The sequence below is a fragment of the Tasmannia lanceolata genome, unplaced genomic scaffold (genome assembly GCF_043159265.1).
Source record: "Tasmannia lanceolata isolate RefF3 unplaced genomic scaffold, GAP_Taslan_0.1 ptg000015l, whole genome shotgun sequence".
Lineage (NCBI taxonomy): Eukaryota > Viridiplantae > Streptophyta > Magnoliopsida > Canellales > Winteraceae > Tasmannia > Tasmannia lanceolata.
In genome coordinates, this window is record NW_027518692.1 from 21,429,734 (window position 1) to 21,450,596 (window position 20,863).

The 20,863-nt window shown below is 37.9% G+C and overlaps 1 protein-coding gene across 1 annotated transcript; it reads left to right on the forward strand.

Annotated features, from left to right (window-relative positions):
* The first annotated feature begins 1,363 nt into the window (after positions 1 to 1,363).
* LOC143846320 (protein arginine N-methyltransferase 1-like) lies at positions 1,364 to 19,903 on the forward strand. The gene is made up of 9 exons (XM_077354748.1): positions 1,364 to 1,787; positions 2,989 to 2,999; positions 9,831 to 9,986; positions 12,105 to 12,168; positions 12,298 to 12,440; positions 14,333 to 14,420; positions 14,846 to 14,961; positions 15,330 to 15,480; positions 19,380 to 19,903. The coding sequence occupies exons 1-9, from the start codon at positions 1,571 to 1,573 to the stop codon at positions 19,583 to 19,585; spliced, it is 1,152 nt and encodes a 383-aa protein (XP_077210863.1). The 5' UTR covers positions 1,364 to 1,570; the 3' UTR covers positions 19,586 to 19,903.
* The last annotated feature ends 960 nt before the right edge of the window (positions 19,904 to 20,863 follow it).

Sequence of the window (20,863 nt, forward strand, 5' to 3'; positions counted from 1 at the left end):
GTCCTAAAGCAGGGAGATATAAGGAAACCCAACAGGTGTGAATTACCATTCACATGGCTCACAGCATTGCCTGGATCAATGCGATCAGCCTCATGAGATACAGGCTCGCAGCCAAAAAACTAGGGGTACAACTTGGGACGAGTCAGATCGGGTTGAACTTTTGCTAAAAAGATGAATCGGAATCAACTCGAACCTGACCTGATTTTATGGTAAAAGCTCAACCCAAATTCCTAAAAATCGACCAGAGTTGCACTGCTAACAAAAACAAAGGCCACACAAGGCACGCGACTGTGCTGTGCAATTTTCTTAACTGTTTTGATGGTAGAATCTTGTTTGTTTGATTGTAGGAGAGCTTTTCATGGATAAAACCTTACCCAGGGTTGCATTGTATTCTAGGATGGGCTGTCCTGGATAAGTTCTTTCTATGCAACTTTTATTCCGAGAAAAAACAACTTCTCTTCTAAAAGAAAGGATAAGTGCAATTACACCTTTTTAGTAAGAATCACACTTATTCACATTTTTTAAAAGATAAAAGTGCTTATTTTTGGTACGAAGCCTTAATCAAATGTGTGATGATAGACCTAATCTCACAAGACAATTTCCCTTTCCCTCTTCTAATTGTAACAGGTTTTTTGTCTCGTCCGATGAAGATCGAAATAGAGAGAAGTGCAAATAGATAGATCTTACGGTCAGTAAGATAGCTTTTATAGTTTTTTTTAAAATTTTTTGGTAGGTAAGCTAGGATCAAACCTGCTTCCTCAAGGTTGAGAAACAAAGCATCAACCGATAGCTACAGGCTCGACCCCATTGCAGTTTGGATTGCAGGAATTGTTTGGAAATGAAAAACTTTTCTAGAATTTATTGCTTTTCCACTATTTGATTACAAATGAAAAATAGAAAACATTGAACCACTACAGTTCAAATATGTACTTAAGAGGGATGATATCCATCTAAATAAGTTATAATTATATCATTTCCCTTTAAATTACGAGGGATTTGCTATTGTTCATCGCAAAAGGAATTTCGAGGATGGTCTGCTGCATATGAGAGCAGCCACCCAAGCTCACTTTTCAGCAGATTTTGTCTTCATTTGTGGGGGTGGTCGCTCTCACATGCAACAGACCATCCGCTAAATGCCTTCTGCGATGGATGCTAGCAAATCCCAAATTATGAATATAATTTTTTTTTTCATAAGTCGGTGCCCCAAAGTTCTTTATATGATGTATGCCCGTATAGTCCAGTATTTTAAAAAAAGTACTGTGTGGCATACCGCATATAAAACCTCCACTTACTCCCACTTTGAAGCCAAACTTTCAACAAAGTTGGAAGAACACAACTGGTGCCCTAAACTGCCTAGAGCCCTTAATCAGTTTCTACTTCTGATGCCCTAAAATCTCTCTCTCTCTCTTTACATACTTTCTTCCCTCCAAAACCCAGACTCTTCTTTACAAGAGGAGGCCCAAAGAGAGTAGAGTTCAAAGATTTTTCTGAAGCTCCCAAGCTCATTCCACCAATACCCAAATCCAAAAATCCCGCCAAAACCCCGTATTTGCAGAATCTGAACAGCGAAATGGGTCGCCGCAAGAGCAGCAACAAGAACAGCTCTTCGAGCAACAACAGCAGCCTCAATCACCAAGTAACAATGATGCGAGTCGAAGACGAAGAAGACGTCGAAAAACAGATAGAGAGTACGAATTTAGACGACGCCATGAATGAGCCCGCGGAAGCCCTCATCGGCAGTGACAAGACTAGTGCAGATTACTACTTTGATTCCTACTCCCATTTCGGTAAGCTTAGGATGTCTTTTTTTTTTCTCTTTCTTTGTTGAAGTATAAATGATTAAATAAAACCACCTCTAACAGCTTAAGTTTTTGGAGTAATTGGTTGTTTTCATTTGGTATAGAACAGTCAGGTCCTGGTTTCAAAACCCAACAACTCATTCTTATTAAAAATCCATGTTTACAACCAACCCAAAAGAGGGACCTAACCCAAAAAAGAGGGGCCACACGTGAGGGCGAATTTTGAAGTCTAAATGATTAAATAACATTAACTCTATCAGCTTAAGTTTACGGAGTAATTGGTTTTTCTCACAGCAGGTCACGGATTCAAAACCTAACAACTCCTCGGTATTCAAAGTTCCATTTGTACGGCCAACCCAAAAGAGGGGCAACATGTGCCACGTGTACGGTCCCCACCACAAAAGAAAAAGAAAAAGAGGGGCCACATGTGAGGGCGAGTGTTGAAGTATAAATGATAACACCAGCTCTAACAGCTTAATTTTTTGGAGTAATTGGTTCTTTAAACATTGTATCAGAGCAATTGACTCACAACATGTCCTAGTTTTAAAACCCAACAACTCATTGGTATTAAAAATCCATGTGTACGGCCAACCCAAAAGAGGTGCCACATGTGCCACATGTACCGTTGTACGGCTGACCCAAAAAAGAGGGGCCACATGTGAGGGGGAGTGTTGAAGTATAAATGATAACACCAACTCTAACAGCTTAGGCTTTTAGAGTAATTGGTTGTTTAAAGTTCAAACATTCGTTGTGCTTTTCTTTATTGGGTAACTGTATGTTCTATTGCTAATCTGTCTTTGCTGATTTGATACTGTTACATGAATGTTGTAATGTTGGCTTGGTTTTTCAATGTTCTGAAAGACTTACCTTTCTCCCTTTTTAGCTAATTACTTTTTCTTTATTTTAAAGGTCTGTTCTTTCAAGAAGTTATCTGGGTTTTCTGTTTGGAGTTTTGCTTCAATATGAAGTCGTTATAGTTTTGAACGAATTTGGGGATATTGTTTGCCGATTGTTTTGGTAATTTTTTAGAAGTTGTATGCTTTTGTTCTCTCTAAAAGCTGCACTTGAATGTGAAATTATTTTGTCTTTTTATGAACTATGCAGTATTTATTTGTTGGTTCTATTCTTTCTAGAGCTTGATCAATGCAAGTACTCATGTGGGCTTTCTTTTGGTGTTGCTTGGTTGCAGGTATTCATGAAGTAAGTACATAGCTTTCTGGTGTTGTGCGTGGTAAATGTGATTTTACCTTCGAAATAGAGAAGTATAACTTGTGTGCATTGCTTACTTATTTAGCAAAAATTATACTGTTTACATTTATTGTTATTTTAATGATGTTTTATGCATTGAAGGTAAGCATTATCTCAGAAATTAGGTTACTAATTTAATCTATGGAATGATTGATTTTTTTTTTTTTGATCGGTAACTTGGGGTCAAACCTTTTTGAAATAGAGTTTGAGAAACTATGTCTCAACCGTTGAGCTACAGGCCCAACCCTTCTATGGAATGATTGATGATTTTCATCATTTTACAAACCCTGCTAATTCAGCTTCTGACTCATCTACATTTAGGCAGCTTGGCTGGTGAATGAGGCAATTAGCCAAATTGATATTATTTTCTCTGAGTTTGTTTCTAAATTTTCTATTGCAAAATTAATTGTCTTGACTTCATGAGTGAGTTTGAGTTTTGGGGATGCAAACCTGCACTAGAGTTTAAGTATTTTCGCATTGCCTTTTACTATAGTAGGTTTGAGATTGGATTGTCTGGCCTTTGAATGGTGTTGGATGGCAGTGCTTGAGGATTTACAGCAGTGCTTCTTCTTTGTACCTACATAAATGTCTTGTTTAGTTTTACTAGCTAGATATTCTGGGACTGAATGAATTTTTTGGATTTAAAAAAAAGAAGCTGATTGGACGCACACTGTTGGGTTTTCGGCATGTAATAGATGCCTCAAACTCCAAAACGTAGCCTACATATCATGCAAGACAAACATTTTATTGGATGACATGCTGTGTTTTTCTGGATGAATATATATCAAGAGATGCATGCACTTCATTGTTCATGTCATCCAACTGAAAAACCTGAGACTTATTGGATGACATGTCTTGGTATCAACTGATTTAATACCTGATTTGAATGCTAGATCATTGAAAAGATGTGATCTTTTTGCTATTGATCTTTTATTTTCTCTAGGGCAGAATTAATACGGCTTATATGTTAAGTGGATGGTAGATTTTCTGTGAGATCTTTCTACTCTCTCCTTGCTGCTAGGTTTCCTCTTTCTCTTGTTAAGAGGGTTTGGAAGGTACCTACCATTAAAAAAAAGGTTTGGAGGGTGCCTACTCTAGAGAAAATGAATTCCTTTTGCTAGATTGTGTTTGGGAAAATAATCTTACGGTAGATCATCATCACAACTGGGGTCAGATTATTGCCAGCCATTGTGCCGTATTGCAATGTGTCTCGGATCGAAGGAGACGACCGTTCACTTATTTATTCATTGCAGTTTCGTTGATGAGATTTGAGGCTTTATATTCAGTTTTTTCGAAGTTACTCGGGTTCTTCCTAGAGCTGTTTGATTATTGGCTTTCCGGGCCTTGGACGCTAGGGTCCGCACTCTCTGGGCTTTGTTTGTCCTTTCTTCACTTTGGCTTGTTTGGAAGCAGAGAAATGAAGGATTTTTAAAGGGGACTCGAAGGGGGTTTGCTTCATTTAGCAGCAAATCTTTTCGACAGTTGTTCTATGAGTGGTGGTGCTTTCTATGTTTAGGGTTGTTTCTTTTGCCTTCCTCACTTCCTTGGATACGATTAGGTTGAGCCGAATCATGGTGGAGCGCCCTTCTCCTAGATTCCCCCCCCCCCCCAACAACCAATAAAAAAAATCATGTCTTGAGTTTGGAAAACCCGAGCATGTCTGGTATTGGCAGTCTCATCTGTAATTTGGGGGTTGTGAAGTTATGATTCTAATGAGGCAAAAATCCATTGCCTGCTTAGATGGATTAGACCTGTGGACTAGGACTCTTGATTCACTTATTGTCGAAGGGAATCCATTAACGTGATTTGGTGGGATTAGAGATGGTGCTTGTTATCCTTGGAGATTTTCCAATGTGATTGAAGAGATTTTGGATACAGCCGAGATGCATACTTATATATTGGCCATTAGCCATTAGCGAAGTAGATCATCATCCTCAATCCATAGTTGTGATGCGGACCTGATCTGGAGGAAACAAGAGATCTTGCTGTCCTATGATCAGATCTTATGAAAGGGCTGAAATTCATTAAGATAGGTAAAAATCTAATGGATCCTAAAGCAAGCTACTAGATTGATACAACAAGGAAAAACAAATGAACTATTATAACAGTCCCAAAGGTACATTAAGGAGGGTTTGCTAAAGATCAATCTCAAAAGGGAAGAAAATTAGAGGATAAAGTGGATTTCATTGGAGAGAAAACAAGATCCATAAGCAATTAAGTGTGTAAGGAGAAGTAGATTGGAAAATTAGAGGATAAAGTGGAAGAAATTAAGGAGGGTTTGTTAAAGATCAATCTCAAAATGGAAGAAAATTAGAGGATAAAGTGGATTTCATTGGAGAGAAAACGAGATCCATAAGCAATTCAGTGTGTAAGGAGAAGTAGATTGGAAAGCCTTACTCAACCAAGGAGTTCCTCCTTTTCTTCTCAGCCAATCTTCTCTCTAACTTCATCCCACAAGAAAACTTCAATAAGGGACTCTTCTTTATCACACTCATCTTCTCCAATGGCCAAAAGAACTTCCTAGAAATGTGGCCCCTCACCTCAATTTACAGAGGAAGCGAGGGGGGACCCTTCCAGCCAGCTGATGTGGCAAGTGGTTGGTTGGTCCCCACATGCCACATGGCAAAACTTGGTGCAATGGCCTCCATGAATTTGACAAGTGGCTTGGTCCCCACTTGTTTGCTAGCTGATTAACAAGAGTCTTGGTCTCCCACTTTGAGCACATGGCTGATGTCACCATGCTCCCCACACAGCTGAGGTGACAGCCTTCCCTCAATCCCCCCCTTAATATATCCTCACTACATTAAACCCCTCATAGACCCTATATTTACATTGATGTCCTCACTACATAGCCCACTCATATCTCTCAATTGACAGAGGCACCATTACTAGTTATTTAAAAAAATGCCACAAACAGTCCTCAAATTTTATTCTTTAACCTTTTTTCTTCTTCATAGTACCTTTGAATGTTAAAGCTGGCTCATGGGCTCCTCTTGCCGGATCTTCAATCTTGGGACTGGCTAGATGGGGCTGATGTCCACATCAGGTTGGAAGAGAGACTTTTCAGTTGTTTGATCACATTTGACCTTGATGTTGTTTTGGGTTGGTCTTTTTTCCTTTTTCTGTTCCTTGTTTCTTCTTTTTTTTCCTCGTTTTGCTTTGGTGTGATGTCACCATCTCGGTCTTGGAGGCTCTTTCTCTTTATATGTCTTCTCTATTCAAAATAAGGGTACATGTCAGAGAAGTGTTGTAGCAACTTTATTGGAGAAATTAATAATTCTTTAAGAACTAATTCATGGATCCACATATTGTGCTGGCTGGCAATGCCGAGTATGAATTGCAGGTGGAGGCTTTGTAGATTCTTGATATTGCACGGTAAAGGCTTTTTAGACTACATTCAATTGCAAAATAATGTCCTCAGTTGATTAGATATGATATTCATTGGGTATTTTCCGATCTTGTTGAAGAGATTTTGGATATGGTTGACAAGCTTGATACCTCCTTTCACAATACTTATATATCGGCCAATAGCGAGGTTGATCATCTTGCTCGATCCGGGGTTGGAAGAGAGGCTTTTTCAGTGGTTTGATCGCTTGCAACCTTAATGTTGTTTTGGGTTTCTCTTTTCCTTTTCTTCTCCTTGTTCCTTGTTTTTGTTTTCTCCTTTTGCTTTGGTGTGCTTTGACCATCGCTGTCTTGGTGGCTTTCTGATGCAGGTGCATCTACGCCATTAGTAGGCTGCACAGATCAAATCAATGATCGAGCCATTTTTAGCCCATTGGATCAAGCCTATGGTGACACGTACCGACGATCAAGATTGAAAATATGCAAAATCATATTTTCCAAAGGCCAATCAAGTCAAGATCGCCACGAGAACGAGACGACGCTATAATCAACGACCCACGTTGATTGCAAAAAAAACAAAGAGTTTTACTGTTATTAGAATTTCTATTTTAGAATTTTAGTTGTGTTAGGAATTTTAGAAACTAGAGTTGGACGAGTCTCCTTTGGAGATATTTTAGGATTGGGAGAAATTCTAGAAAAGATTGAGTTTGAGAAAAATTAGGAGTTTTCTTTTCTTTTATTTCCTAGTTCTAGTAGGATTGAAAAACGTCCAAAGCAAAAGCCTATAAATATGGCTTCATTGTAAACGTTTGAGGATGGCTGATTTTATTCGAATAAAAGTTTGAGTGTTTATTTTAAGAATTTATTCCTTTTCTATCTTCATCTTCAACCTTGGAACAAGAAGAAAACACAAAAGATTTTTGTGGTTCTCTTTCTTCTTCCCTATCTCTTATTACTCGTTTGGTTTCCAACGGCAAACCACCATCGAAGTAGCCTTTCCTACAAACTTCTGCTTATCCGCGGCCCGCTATCCTCCCCTGCGTCACTTTCTCTTTTTATATATCTTCACCATTCAAAAAAAGGGCTTACATGTCAAAGAAGTCTTCTTTAAGAACTAATTTATGGATCCACCTCTTATGCTGGCTTGCAATGCGGACTATGAATTGCAGGTGGGGGCTTTGTAGATTCTTGAGATTACCTGGTAAAGGCATGTTGATGATGGCTCTTATCTTGGTTGGTTATGCCCCAGTTTATTTCTTGCTATATATAAATCCCAAAAGATTGTTGTATGATACTTTGGATACACACTTTTTGAGGATTGGTCCACAACATGAATTGTAGTATTATTTTCTAACTACATCTAGTTGCAAGATAAACTGGCTTGCTGCCAATGTATTATGAAGATCTTGTACGACATAATCTTTAATGTCTCACTTGGGATCATGGAAGATGGTGTATTATGGCCCTTTGATAGGTTGCCAAGCTTTTTGAGGCCAAAGTACATGGCCCTGTGGCAAAATGTCCTCAGTTGATTTATAAAGGAAGGCCATGTTTGATGTTCTCCAACAAGCTTGCTCTAGTTTTAAGTTTTAACCACACGCCCACCATAGGAAATAGCCTCTCATGTCTTGCTATAGGATCAGCCAATATATATATATATTGAATGATAGGATCAGCCAATATATCTATAATTTATAAAAGGAAGAGGGAAGTTGTCTCTTTGAAATTCCTTGTGATGTAAAGTTGGTACAATCTTGAACATATCCATCCTTTGTGCTACGAGGTCTATATTAGAGATCCAGCCCAAATAGCCAGTGTTTGGATGAACCCTATTTGTGAGAGCTTTTATGACTTCCTCTTTAGAAGGACAAGTGATGTTTTCCTACATTTTAGACTATGCTTTTGAAGTTCCAAAAGCCTCTCGATGGACAGCTCCTTATCCGGGTTTTCCCTATTGCCTCTCCATGCTACCGACTCATTTTCCTTCTTAGGGAGTGGTTGGCTTTGGAATGAATTATTAAAACAGATTGGGTGAACTTAATGTGATTGAACTTGGGTTAGTTTCAAACTTAGAGAAAAAAATGGAGATGGGGAACAGAAATGAAGAAGTATTTTTTCTTCTTTCTTTTGATCTCTCCGTTGTTTTAACTTTTAAGGGACTTCTTCCATTCAGATTTTTCCATTGGTGGTCTTTCTTACTTGTTTTATTTCCTCTCGCATTCTTAAAGTAAAAGATTACACAGTGGAATGAACTCGGTGGAAGTATGGAGGGCCAAAATCACTTAATCCAGTTTATGGTGTTGCAACATTGATGGTACGTCCATTAAAAAAAACATTGATGGTACGTCCAACTTATGTCCGGTCATTAAGAAACTTCCAATTTCCTTCTGAATTTAGAAGGCAGCATTGCTTTAAGTGAATCATTGATGTGTACTAAGCTTATATATATATATATATATATAAGAACCCGGGCATTTAAAGTAGCATCCCAGTGTTTTGTCAAGATGGAGTTTGGGCAATCTCTCTACTTAAAGGAGGGAAGCTTGCATTTTTATCTCTTTATTTTCAATATTAGTGGTTACACATTCTTTTCAATGTTGCTACTGTTAACTTACCAACTTCTCCAAAAGCTTAAGCCGTTGGAGAAAGGCGTTATTTATCTTTTATACTTTAACACTCCCCGGCACGTGTGGCCCACTTGGCAAACACGTGGCACATGTGGTCCCACTTTGGGCCAACCATCGCATGTGGATTTTTGCTATCCGGGAGGTTTGAACTCAAGACCTTTGGCTCTGATACCATGTTAACTTACCAACTTCTCCAAAAGCTCAAGCTGTTGGAGAAAGGCGTTATTTATCTTTTATACTTTAACAGCTACAATTTCTGGTAGGCCTTTTTTTTGGGTATCAGCATGGAGTTTGTTGTTCCTACATTGGGGCTTTAGCTCACAAAAGGACTTGGCAAAAAATTTCCTTTTTTGTAGAATTTACTTTCCTACTAATATAATTAGGGCGTGGTTTTTAAGAAGGGTAGTTTCTAATCTGGTTTGCTGCTTGGAATTGAGTCTTATGTTCACATCTTTTTGTGGAGTGTTGTTTGTCAATTATTATTTCCATGTCAAATAAAGAACTTGCAGTTTTGGTCTAGATGCTTATGACATGGAGTTCATCTTTGTAGATTGAAGTTTGCCTTTACTTAATTCTCAAGACCAATGGAGTTTTATACATGCCTTTTTAAGCAGTAATGCGATTGCTTGACACTCTCTGCTGGGCACGCTTGTTATAGAATCTAATAGCTTAGACCTGCAATCTGGGTTACTCTATTCACTTGTTTGCCCACTAATCTTAAAAGGCATTGCTCAACCCTTGCATGATTACTAAGCAATAATAATTTTCCGAAACTAGAATCTAAAAAGTTTCTCTGGAACTCGTCTTGCAGGAAATGCTGAAAGATATTGTCAGGACAAAGACATACCAAAATGTTATCTATCAGAATACCTTTCTGTTCAAGGACAAGATAGTTCTGGATGTGGGAGCTGGGACTGGAATTTTATCCCTCTTTTGTGCAAAAGCAGGGGCCAAGCATGTTTATGCGGTGGGTGAATTAGTTTCTTTTTTTTCTTTGATTTTCTTTTACAAAATACTCTGTTGATTAAATCTATTCTCTTATTAGGATATTTATTTGGAATTGTAAGCTACTTATCTTTACCTGATGTAATATTTGCAATCTCTTCTTTAAAAGTTTGCTATGTTGGACAGTTGTCAGATTAGTTTAGCTAATTGATGTACATATAAATTATAACTACATAGATACATTTGTTTATGTCATGTCACTTATATGAACTAATACACCTCTAAATAATACTTATATAATTATGTGCTCATGTTTGCACATCTGATTTAATGGTATCATGGGGTACCTTTATTGGCACTGGTACACGTCCATGTCTAAGTTACCAGCCCTTATAATTCATTTGGTGCATGCTTTGTATCAACTTTTGATTTTGGGAATTGGATAGCTTAATATAACTTTTAAGGGAAGCAGAACCTGAATGACAAGGCATTATCGTAAGAAGAGTTCTCTTTGGCAAGGAAAAGCTTCTAATACGGTATTTTATTTTGCTATATCAATCATGAAAATGACAAAAATACCCTTATTAAGGTGTTAATTTAAAAAATAGCATCACTAGCCGTCGAATGTGACAAACACTGATCAGAGTCTCCCTCTGGCCAATACGATGTTGTCCAGGTGACAAAAATGGACCGGCCACCAGAAAACCAATCCAAAATCTACGTCAGATTTTGGATCATTTTCCCGGTGGTCCACCTATCGTACCTAGTTACCCTTGTATTTATCTTCTTTTATCTTTTGTATTTGAAGAATAATTTAATCCTTTTTTGCCTCCACAGAAATTACTCTCATGATTGATATAGCATTAGAAGAATTGTGAACCAATTGAGTTAATGACCAACTTATTGGAATAAGATGACCGTGTAATACCAGTGTTAGAAAACGCGGATGCAAGTCAGAACACGGCCAAAGCAAATCCTAGTCGACTCGGCACGATGCGGTTGAGTACTCGATTGATGCGGCTTATTACTTGGTTGGTGCAGTCATAACTAGGGGTTTTGATTGACTTTGTAGGGCAAATAGGGGACTTGGACAAGAATGCGGCCAAGGTAATAGGGAGTCGAATCGGGGGAGTCCACGATGATGCAGAGGAGTTTTGACGCGGGGGAGTTTTGAAACTATGTGTAATACTAAATAACAAGTGCCAATTTGGAAAGGCAGTTGTATGAACTTATGTGGTGAGAAAATATGAAAAGTTGTGACTTTTCCATGAGTGGAAAGTTACCTATAACTTTGTTTTTCAGTATCATGATGTCATCGTCTCTGAAAAGGAGTATTCACTAGTTGAGTCCAATGTAAGTTTTGCACTTCTGCGAGAGGGTGTAACTTGCTATGTATAATTAGTTGGCCTAACTTGTATAGTTCAGAAATTTGAATATCCAATAAAATGTGGAAATTTGAACTTGAAAATCAAATAAATCACGGAAGTTTAATTTTAGATAGCAGCAGAGGTAACCGGGCATGGAAAATGAATTTGGCAATCTTATTTGTTTCCCTGTGGTGCTCACAAATAAATCACAAATGATGTTGTTAGTTGATTGGTCAATCAGACCGGCCATGTTTGAGTTTGGAGTTGGGACTCTCCACCGTAGTTAGAGGCTGTCTAACCTCTAGTGAGTCGTTTTTTTTTCATTATGAACTTTTTTTAATGGTATTTTTTCATTATGAACTTCCCCCTTTATTATCAAAATATGGCTCTAGGGCATGGATGGATTTGTATTTGTTTTATCTAGCTTAGTTGCATGGTTTTAAATTTCAGATGAAATACCGAAATGTCGGTCGAAATTTCAGATTTTGGTTCAGAGTGACACCGAAAGTACATAAATCCGAAATTTCAGGAAAATGTAATTTTTTTCTTCTGAAATTTACTATTTTTTCCCAAAATTTCGACACAATAATGAGATTTGTTTTTTTGGCCGAAATCTCGGTTTCGGCTATGTCCGAAAATTTATACCTTGCTTAGTTGTTACATCAGTAATGTTGGCTTAGTTGGTACGTCGGTAATGTTTTCTTTCCATTTTTATCAACTGGTCTACCATTTTGTTTATGCAATCAGTGGGATGACAAACTTTGGCACTGCAGGTGGAATGCTCTCTTATGGCTGACATGGCAAAAGAGATTGTTCAAGCAAATGGATTTTCTGATGGTATCATCCCCTGGAAATATTTTTCCCATTTATTTCTTTGCTCCAATTTCTTTCTTTCGTTTTTTTTTTTGCTTCAATTTCTGTGTAACTGTTTCTTATTATCACCTGTTCTCTGTACATTTTCTTCAGTCATAACAGTCTTGAAGGGAAAGGTTGAAGAGATTGTGCTTCCTGTCACACACGTGGATATCATTATTTCAGAGTGGATGGGCTACTTTTTACTGTTTGAAAATATGTTGGACACAGTTTTATATGCACGCGATAAATGGCTTGTAAGTGGTGCATCCCTTTCGAGATTATGAATTTTATATGCACTTTATGGGGCTCATTTGTTTTTCCTTTGAATGGTATCTATTTTTTTAATGGAAAAAGAAGGTAGAACTGATGCCGTGTTACTTCGATGTGAATATGGTGGATGGTATGATAGGTATGATTATGTACAACAACATAATTACTTGGCAACACTAATTGATTTGTATTGTTATGATCATTATTTAGTTTATACATTTAAGGCTATATAAGTTGCTAGTTGCTGGTATACCCTTTGCTAAATGATGTGAAAAGACGGGAGATTTCAGGTGTTGGTCATCTTGAAGGATACATTTATTTGCTAGTGAGAAGACCGTATACACTCGTGGTCTATGATACCCAGATACTCGTGCAGGCCCAATGTATACAGAAGTGATATTCAAACTGGATACTTCATTGATACTTTTGTTGGTCACAATATCTATCAATTTCAAACATATATCACCCTCTTTGTTTTAACTATTATGATTTTGCTTGTTAGTGTCATTACATTTGCAAGTATAATTGACTATGTGACTTTTAGATGCTATTTAAAATTTAGGGATTTGCTAGGGACCATCGCAGAAGTCATTTCGCCGGTGGGTTGCATGAGAGAGCAGCCACCTTAGATAAATTAAATGAATGAGACAGAATCTGTTGAAAAAATGAGCTTATGTGGCTGCTCTCTCATACAACAGCCCGTCCGCAAATTGCCTTCTGCGATGTTCCCTAGCAAGTCCCTAAATTTTATTAGTAAAATTTAAAAGATATATCGTTTCAAGGACGATAATTTTTTTCCAGCTTGAGTTATAAAGAATTGAGAAAACCTAGCTTGTATCAACACAGAAACCTCTCCAAGAGTAAAAAGATATGCAAAACAATCTTGTTCCAGCAGTCATTTTTTCCCCAGATAGAGTTAGAATTGAGAAAACCCAACAAAAGTTTTGAGTGATTCCAATCATTTTTGAATTCAACATCTAGCTCTCTAAGGAAGTTCCCTTTGCACATTAGCCCCCGTCAAAAGTAGTCCACCAACCAAAACAGCTGCTATTTCTGAGAAAACCAAGAGTCTTGTGCTATGTTAAGCAAGTGCCTTGAGCATTTTGGTTGGACAGACGGCGCTGGATCTCCAAACTTGTTGTGGTCTTTTATGTATGTATATCTTCTGTTCTTGCTTTATCAAGAGCTGTTAATTGCCTATTATAAATTGAATAAAAATTGAAATGACTTTGCTAGAGTCAATCAAGCCCATACAAGCAAAAGTTAATCACTTTCGCTTTGTTGGCTGATTCTGCTGAGGGTAGTAATGAATTAAGCATGTATTCAATTGTCTTAAGATAATCAGGTACTCTTGTAATTGCCGTATGCCTCTTGTATTCCATATGCGACTTCACAAATCCAATTTTGCAGCCCCTCTTTTTCAGGAGAGAAATGCAATGCATGTAATGATTTAAGGCTACTAAAAAAAACTTAAAGTCAGCTTTAGGTGGCTTCTCTCCTGAAAAAGTGGGGCTGCAATTTTTATTTTTATTTATTAATTTTTATTTTTATTTTTGAAAAAGAGGGGCTGCAAAATTGGATTTGCAAAATTTGCCTAGACACCCTCCACACACACACACACATGGAAATGGTATCAGTACTACCATGTTTTGATATTTCTGCTAAAGCATCATCTTTTAGTATTTAAAGAGCTGTCAAAAGGTTATTACAGTTCCCAAAAAGCTCTCACAGGCCAATTAAAAAAGAAAGACCAGCTGGGACCGTGCAACTATTAAAGCATGGTTGTGCTGATATCATTTCCTTTTATATATATTGATTTCATCCCATACATTTCAAGGTAAAGTATATGTTCTAATATGTTGTTAGTTGTATTCAGATTAGTGATGGAATTGTGTTGCCGGACAAAGCTTCTCTATATTTGACAGCCATAGAAGATGCTGACTATAAGGAAGACAAGATTGAGTGTGAGCCCATATTCCTGCATACTTTTTATAGATCTGTGTATGCGTGCATGTGCGTGCATTTGATTGGTTTTTTTGGCTTGTATCCAAGGTGGAAAAATAACACACAATCTTTGACTCGCCCGAGTTGACTCACTTTTACCTTGTCCCTGTTCTTGTCCGAGCCTGCGTTTTCCGCTATCAATCAAAATTCCTTAAAACTCTTTTGAGTTGTGACTGTCAACTGAGTACTTGGCCGCACCGCCCTGATTCTACTAGGATTTTTTTATGCCGCATTTTGCCCCACATTTGCATTTTGAAACACTGAAATGAATTTTGTGCGAGTCTTTCTAGAAGAGCTTTTGTGGCATTCACTTTTGGATGTTTATGATGTTTTCAAGTCTGCAATTTCCTGCTGCTTGCCTCTGACAGCATTCTTGTAATTTCAGTCTGGAATAACGTATATGGCTTTGACATGAGCTGCATCAAGAAACAATCAATGATGGAACCCCTTGTTGATACAGTTGACCCAAACCAGATTGTTACAAACTGCAAGTTACTCAAGGTCATAATTTTGTTAGTTTTTATGCATTTTCTTCCCAAACTTGTTTTGTATTTGAATGATATTGTTGACTTACCAACTTCTCCACAAGCTTAAGCTGTTGGAGAAAGGCGTTATTTACCATTCATACTTTAACAACCCTCCCCCCCCCCCCCCCCCCCCACACACACACACACGTGTGGCCCACTTGGCACATGTGGTCCATCTTTGGGCTGACCATTGCATGTGGATTTTTGCTATCCGGGAGGTTTGAACTCGAGACCTTTGGCTCTGATACCATGTTAACTTACCAACTTCTCCACAAGCTTAAGCTGTTGGAGAAAGGCGTTATCTTTCATACTTTAACAGATACTGATTTCCAATTTCTGCAGACGATGGACATTTCTAAGATGTCTTCTGGGGATGCCTCCTTCACTGCGCCATTTAAGCTTGTAGCAGAGCGCAATGATTACATCCATGCTCTTGTAGCCTACTTTGATGTTGCATTTACCAAGTGTCACAAGATGACAGGCTTCTCTACAGGTTTTTACTTCCATTCAGTCATTCTGGTCCAGCTCAAAGATTTGTTTTGATAATCACAAATTCAATGATTAATCTAAATAGCCCTAATAAAAAAACTGGTCATGGTTGATTCTTAATTTGTGTGCTTGTTGATGGGGATTGTAGACATCCCTTGCGGGTTTATTCTAGGCGGTATCGCACTCATGGCCGGCCCACGTAGGGATTTTTTTTAATTAGTTTTAGTGTTATTTTATTGTTCTTAGGGATTTTGGGGATTATTTGTTATTATTTGGGTTATTTTAGTCTTTATTGCTTTTTATGGTATTTTAGTGTTTTAAGGATTCTTAAATGCCTATTTTTAGGCCAATTTACAGCTTTCTGTTACTTTAGGATGATTATTTGAGTTAATACAGATTTGAGTACTGCTTTCTTCCCCAAGTTATTCTCTTCTACTTCTTCTCTTCTTCTTTCATCTTTTCTCTCCCTTGCCTACATCACTTTTGTTCTGTATGCATGCATGTTTTGAATTAATACTGGTATTGTTGTTTTAGGTGGTGTTGTCATGCATCCAAGTTGGATTTGCAGAAAATGCAGCTACATACTTTTGACAGTATACAGTTCTAGCAGATATTTCATTTAGAGTCATGTGTGCTTTGGAAAAAAAACAGTTACATAGTTGGGCATCTATATTGTGCATGGTAAACTGTAGGCATCAACTAGTATTATTTTGGTGTACGTTCATATTTTATATTTTACAAATAATTCCATATGTTAACTACAGTCGGCGCTCTAATAATTAATATTGCTGGTTGCCACATTTTATATAAAGAATTAGATAGTATTAATTATAAGATAGGTATTGTCCATCACACCTTCCCCGCTCCCCTTCGCAGCACTTTTATTGTCAGACTCTTTCCTTGCCTGCCCACGTTTCTTGTGCACCGAATTTTATCCCTGTCTATTTGATAAGAAAAAAAAAAAACTAGCAACCTTTGACTTGCCATTGGTGTTGCTGCCACTGCCACACCATTAGTCAATGGCTAATTGGCTATGTCACCACCACAACGAATTCCACTTAAAGTGACTGAAGAGCAGTTATTATGTACTTACAGTATGTACTTACAAACAAATAATATGTGATGTAGGACCGTGAAGAGAAATTGAGGAAATGAGAGAAAAATAGACGAAAGGGGATAGAAGAGGAAGAAGAGAATAAAAGGAGAAGAATAGACGAAGAATAGGGGAGAATAAGAAGAATAGAAGAAGAATAAGAAGAGAAGAAGAGACGAAATTAGGGGAGAAGAGAAGAATATGAGAAGAGGAGAAGAAGAAGAAAACAGTAGAGGGGAGAATCAATCTTTATTCCATTAATCATTCAAAGTTAACAATAAACCTGTAAAGAGGCTTATAAATAGGCAATTAACAACATAAAAGATAGAAACCTACTAAAATAAGAATTCTTAAAAGACTAAACTTCCTAATTCTAAATAACATGGAAAATAAAATCTTGGAAACTAAAATAACATGGAAATAAATATCTAAAAGTCCTATTGGGCAAATATGCCTCTTATTGGCCTACTATCTGCATCATTCTCCCCTGCTTGAAAAGAACTCGACCTCGAGTTTAGTCCGCCTTGATCAAATATGTAGTCGACCCACTCAAACAGCATGGGTCGCAATCTTTCGGCGACACTCCTGATGTGTAATGCTCGTAACAACTGTGAGAAGTGGCTGAAATGCCGACGGAGTGAGGGGGAAGAAATCTTCCATGTACCAATCCATAACTAGCCTCAATAAGGTCATCATCCACTGGTATCACATCGGACGCAATGGAATCAACAACAAAGTCATCTGCTAGAATCGTATCCGGCATAGTGATATCAGACGGGCAATCCTCCTGATCAATCTGCGTAACAAGCTCCTCTGTCTCAGCACAAATCTCATTAATCTGCTCAACCGGCTCAACGATTGGACAATCCTCAACAATATTCTCTCGAACATTCGTCTCAGGTAATGATTCATCAGTCAGGCTACGAGCCTCTGACACATGACTATGCTCGGTCGACTCTGTCAAAGGAACAACCTCACTTGGCTCAGTCATAATATCTACCTCTACTGTGGAAGTGTCAAGATCACTATGTAGATGCTCGTCAATCGGCCCTGTGGAAATCTCTGAATCGTCATGCTCGTCGATGTCGGCATCAACAATCACTGGAATCTCTAGCTCTAAATCGGACATCTCTGACTCAGTATCTGATATAATCAAGGATTCAACTATAATGATCTCATTGACATTAGCTTCTGTCAGCCCAATAGCATCATCTATGTCTGGCTTGTCAAAAGTGATAGCAAATTCCTTCACTACTTCAAGTTCAGCTTCTCGTGCACGACGGGCTGCAGCTTTTCTCTCACAGCGGGCTGCCTCCTCGCGTTCTATCCTCCGCTTATTTTGATAAAGAGCTACTTTCGCATAAGCGTAAAGAAACTCCTCACGAACCTCCTCCCATCGACGGAATGGAGGTTCGCCCAAGCGACGACGCTTCGCCTTCAAGTGTTTCAAATAACCTTGAGCTTGTCCTCTCACAGTTTTTTTAAGGCGGTAGATGGGCGCTCTGTCATCATAGTCGTAGTACACAATATGCATCCAAAGCAGCGATCCACTGGAGACATGCATCCTCATAATAGCTGTAGTGAGTTTGGCCTTTCAAATAACTATCGTCGTACCCGTCAAAATATGGAACATATGGTGGAGCCATTGGAATCGGCGTTGAAAACTGAAATCAACCGACTGATTTGTTTGTCATGTCGAAAGGAATCCAACGCCTGTATCGGATCTCAAATCGGATGAGTGAAAGCTGATGATCGGAAGAAGGAGCTTGATCAACGGTTGAGATGGCTCCTGAAACTGTGCTGAAGACTGCTGGCCGCTGCTGAAAATAGGTTGGATGTGCTCGAAAAGTTGTCACGAACAACTTTCGTGTTGAGGTCGAGGGCCAATTTTGAGCAGAAATAGCTCGGGTGAGGAGAGAGAAAATGAGATGGGTAGAGAGAGAAAGTATAGAGACGGAATTTTCTCTTCCTTTTTTTGAAAAAAAAGAAATAAAAAAAATACTAATTTTCTTGCGGAGAAATTGCTCTGATACCAGATTGATGTAGGACCGTGAAGAGAAATTGAGGAAATGAGAGAAAAATAGACGAAAGGGGATAGAAGAGGAAGAAGAGAATAGAAGGAGAAGAATAGACGAAGAATAGGGGAAGAAGAAGAAGAATAGAAGAAGAAGAATAGAAGAAGAAGAAGAATAGAAGAAGAATAAGAAGAGAAGAATATGAGAAGAGGAGAAGAAGAAGAAAACAGTAGAAGGGAGAATCAATCTTTATTCCATTAAGCATTCAAAGTTAACAATAAACCTGTAAAGAAGCCTATAAATAGGCAATTAACAACCTAAAAGATAGAAACCTACTAAAATAAGAATTCCTAAAAGACTAAACTTCATAATTCTAAATAACATGGAAAATAAAATCCTGGAAACTAAAATAACATGGAAATAAATATATAAAAGTCCTATTGGGCAAATATGCCTCTTATTGGCCTACTATCTGCTTCAATATGTAATTTATATTGTTTTTCACTTATATGTACTTTGAACAATGTTAGAAGTTACTCTCTTATATGTTAGAACATTGGATTTTTGTATTTAGTATTAGAAATAAGAGTATAAATTATCAAACTTTGGAGTAATGTTGGTTCATGGTTTGAGCAATAAGATATAAGAGATTATAAATTTATGGGCCATTAATAATCAGAGCTTCAACTGTATAGTATTTGCAGTGCATTCTTGTGTACATTGTCTTCTGTTTCTAGACTTCTTTATGGAGAGATCAAATTTGTTTTCCATATTCTGATTATAAAATTCACGCAGAGCCAAAATCAAGGGTGACTCATTGGAAGCAAACTGTTCTCTACCTTGAAGATGTGCTAACAATATGCGAGGGCGAGTCATTGGTCGGTAGCATGACAGTGGCACCCAATAAGAACAACCCTCGCGATGTAGATATACTGCTCAAATATTCGCTGAATGGCCAGCGTTGCAACGTCTCTAGAACCCAACACTATAAGATGCGTTGATGATGCAATGATAATCGGAATTCAGAGATTTTCTATGCAAGGTATGTGATGATATTTAAGGTAGCTTTCAGTTGAAAGCATATAATCTTGAAGGAAATTTGTTTGTTGATGAATTACTGTTAATCATCTAAATTTTCTATCATCTAACTTAGTTTTTCTTCCACTTTTTTTGAGATTTGTTTAAATTAATGATTAGGCTGCCTATATTTAAAAGAAGAGTTGATCCAATTTCTTGGGTACTTACTGTAGGTAGTCTCTTGTTGATTTACCTCAAATTTTATGTAATATTGACAGTCCTTGAGCTGTGTATTTGTTTAACAGATGATTCAAGCTACTTTTTTCATGTGATAAAACAGTGGAAAAGCATGAAATTTTGGGAAAAAAAAATTGTTTTTCCAAAAATTTTCTGCAATCCAAACAGGGAATACCAAGGTATAAAAATGGAAAGTTCCCTCGTTGCCTCCACTTGCTCTTCGAAGAAGCATTTTGAGTATTGTGGATGCATCATTGGACCAAAATATACATCTGATTCCCACTTGCTCTTCTTCCATTTACCATGGATCTTTATGGGGCCATCTGGATATGGGGATTTTAGAATCTTGGATTTCCTCAAAATCCTAGATGGGAGATGAGAGAAGGAGACCGTCCATTGTTTCCATTGTTTTCTAATTTCTCGCCCTTCTTTCTGTCGAGCAACAGAGTAGGAGGTAGTCTCGTGTTCCCAGGATTTAGAAATCTCAGGACGGGGAAGAGATTTCTAAAACCTGGGTTTCTCACTTAAAATCTAGGATACTGGATTGTAAATTCCATAATTTTACATGACTTTCAAACTAAAACCTGTATTCTAAAATCCATGTATCCAAACAGCCCCTATAAGCAGTAAAGGAGAGGTTTTCCTCTTTGATACCTTGGTATGAAAGAGAAGTAATTCTCTTTTGCAATCCACGGCAAACCGAGTGAAGAAAAACAGGTGCGGGTGTAGTTATGTTTTTCTTCATTGATCAACCAAGAGCTTTCATTAGATTATTTTTTAGTGGGAAAATGAGACCAATAAACATGGACTGGATTCGAACCGGTCTAAACCAGCCTGTTCGGACCTGGTTTTTGGGCTCTTTAGGAAAGGCCATATAGACCATTTTCCCAACCGAAGTGGACCGATTTCTAGCATTTTTCAACCCCCCGAATCCAATTTTGAGGGTATGTGTGCCCATGTGAGGCTCAGATTATGCGAAAGAAGTGTATTTCCATGCCTATTGACCGTTTTAAACACATTTTAAT

Excerpts from the sequence above, each read along its gene's own strand:
- LOC143846320 (XM_077354748.1), top strand. The coding sequence starts at position 1,571 with ATGGGTCGCCGCAAGAGCAGCAACAAGAACAGCTCTTCGAGCAACAAC. Across the intron at positions 9,987-12,104 it reads GGGCCAAGCATGTTTATGCG|GTGGAATGCTCTCTTATGGC; the intron begins GTGGGTGAATTA and ends TTGGCACTGCAG. Across the intron at positions 14,962-15,329 it reads CAAACTGCAAGTTACTCAAG|ACGATGGACATTTCTAAGAT; the intron begins GTCATAATTTTG and ends CAATTTCTGCAG.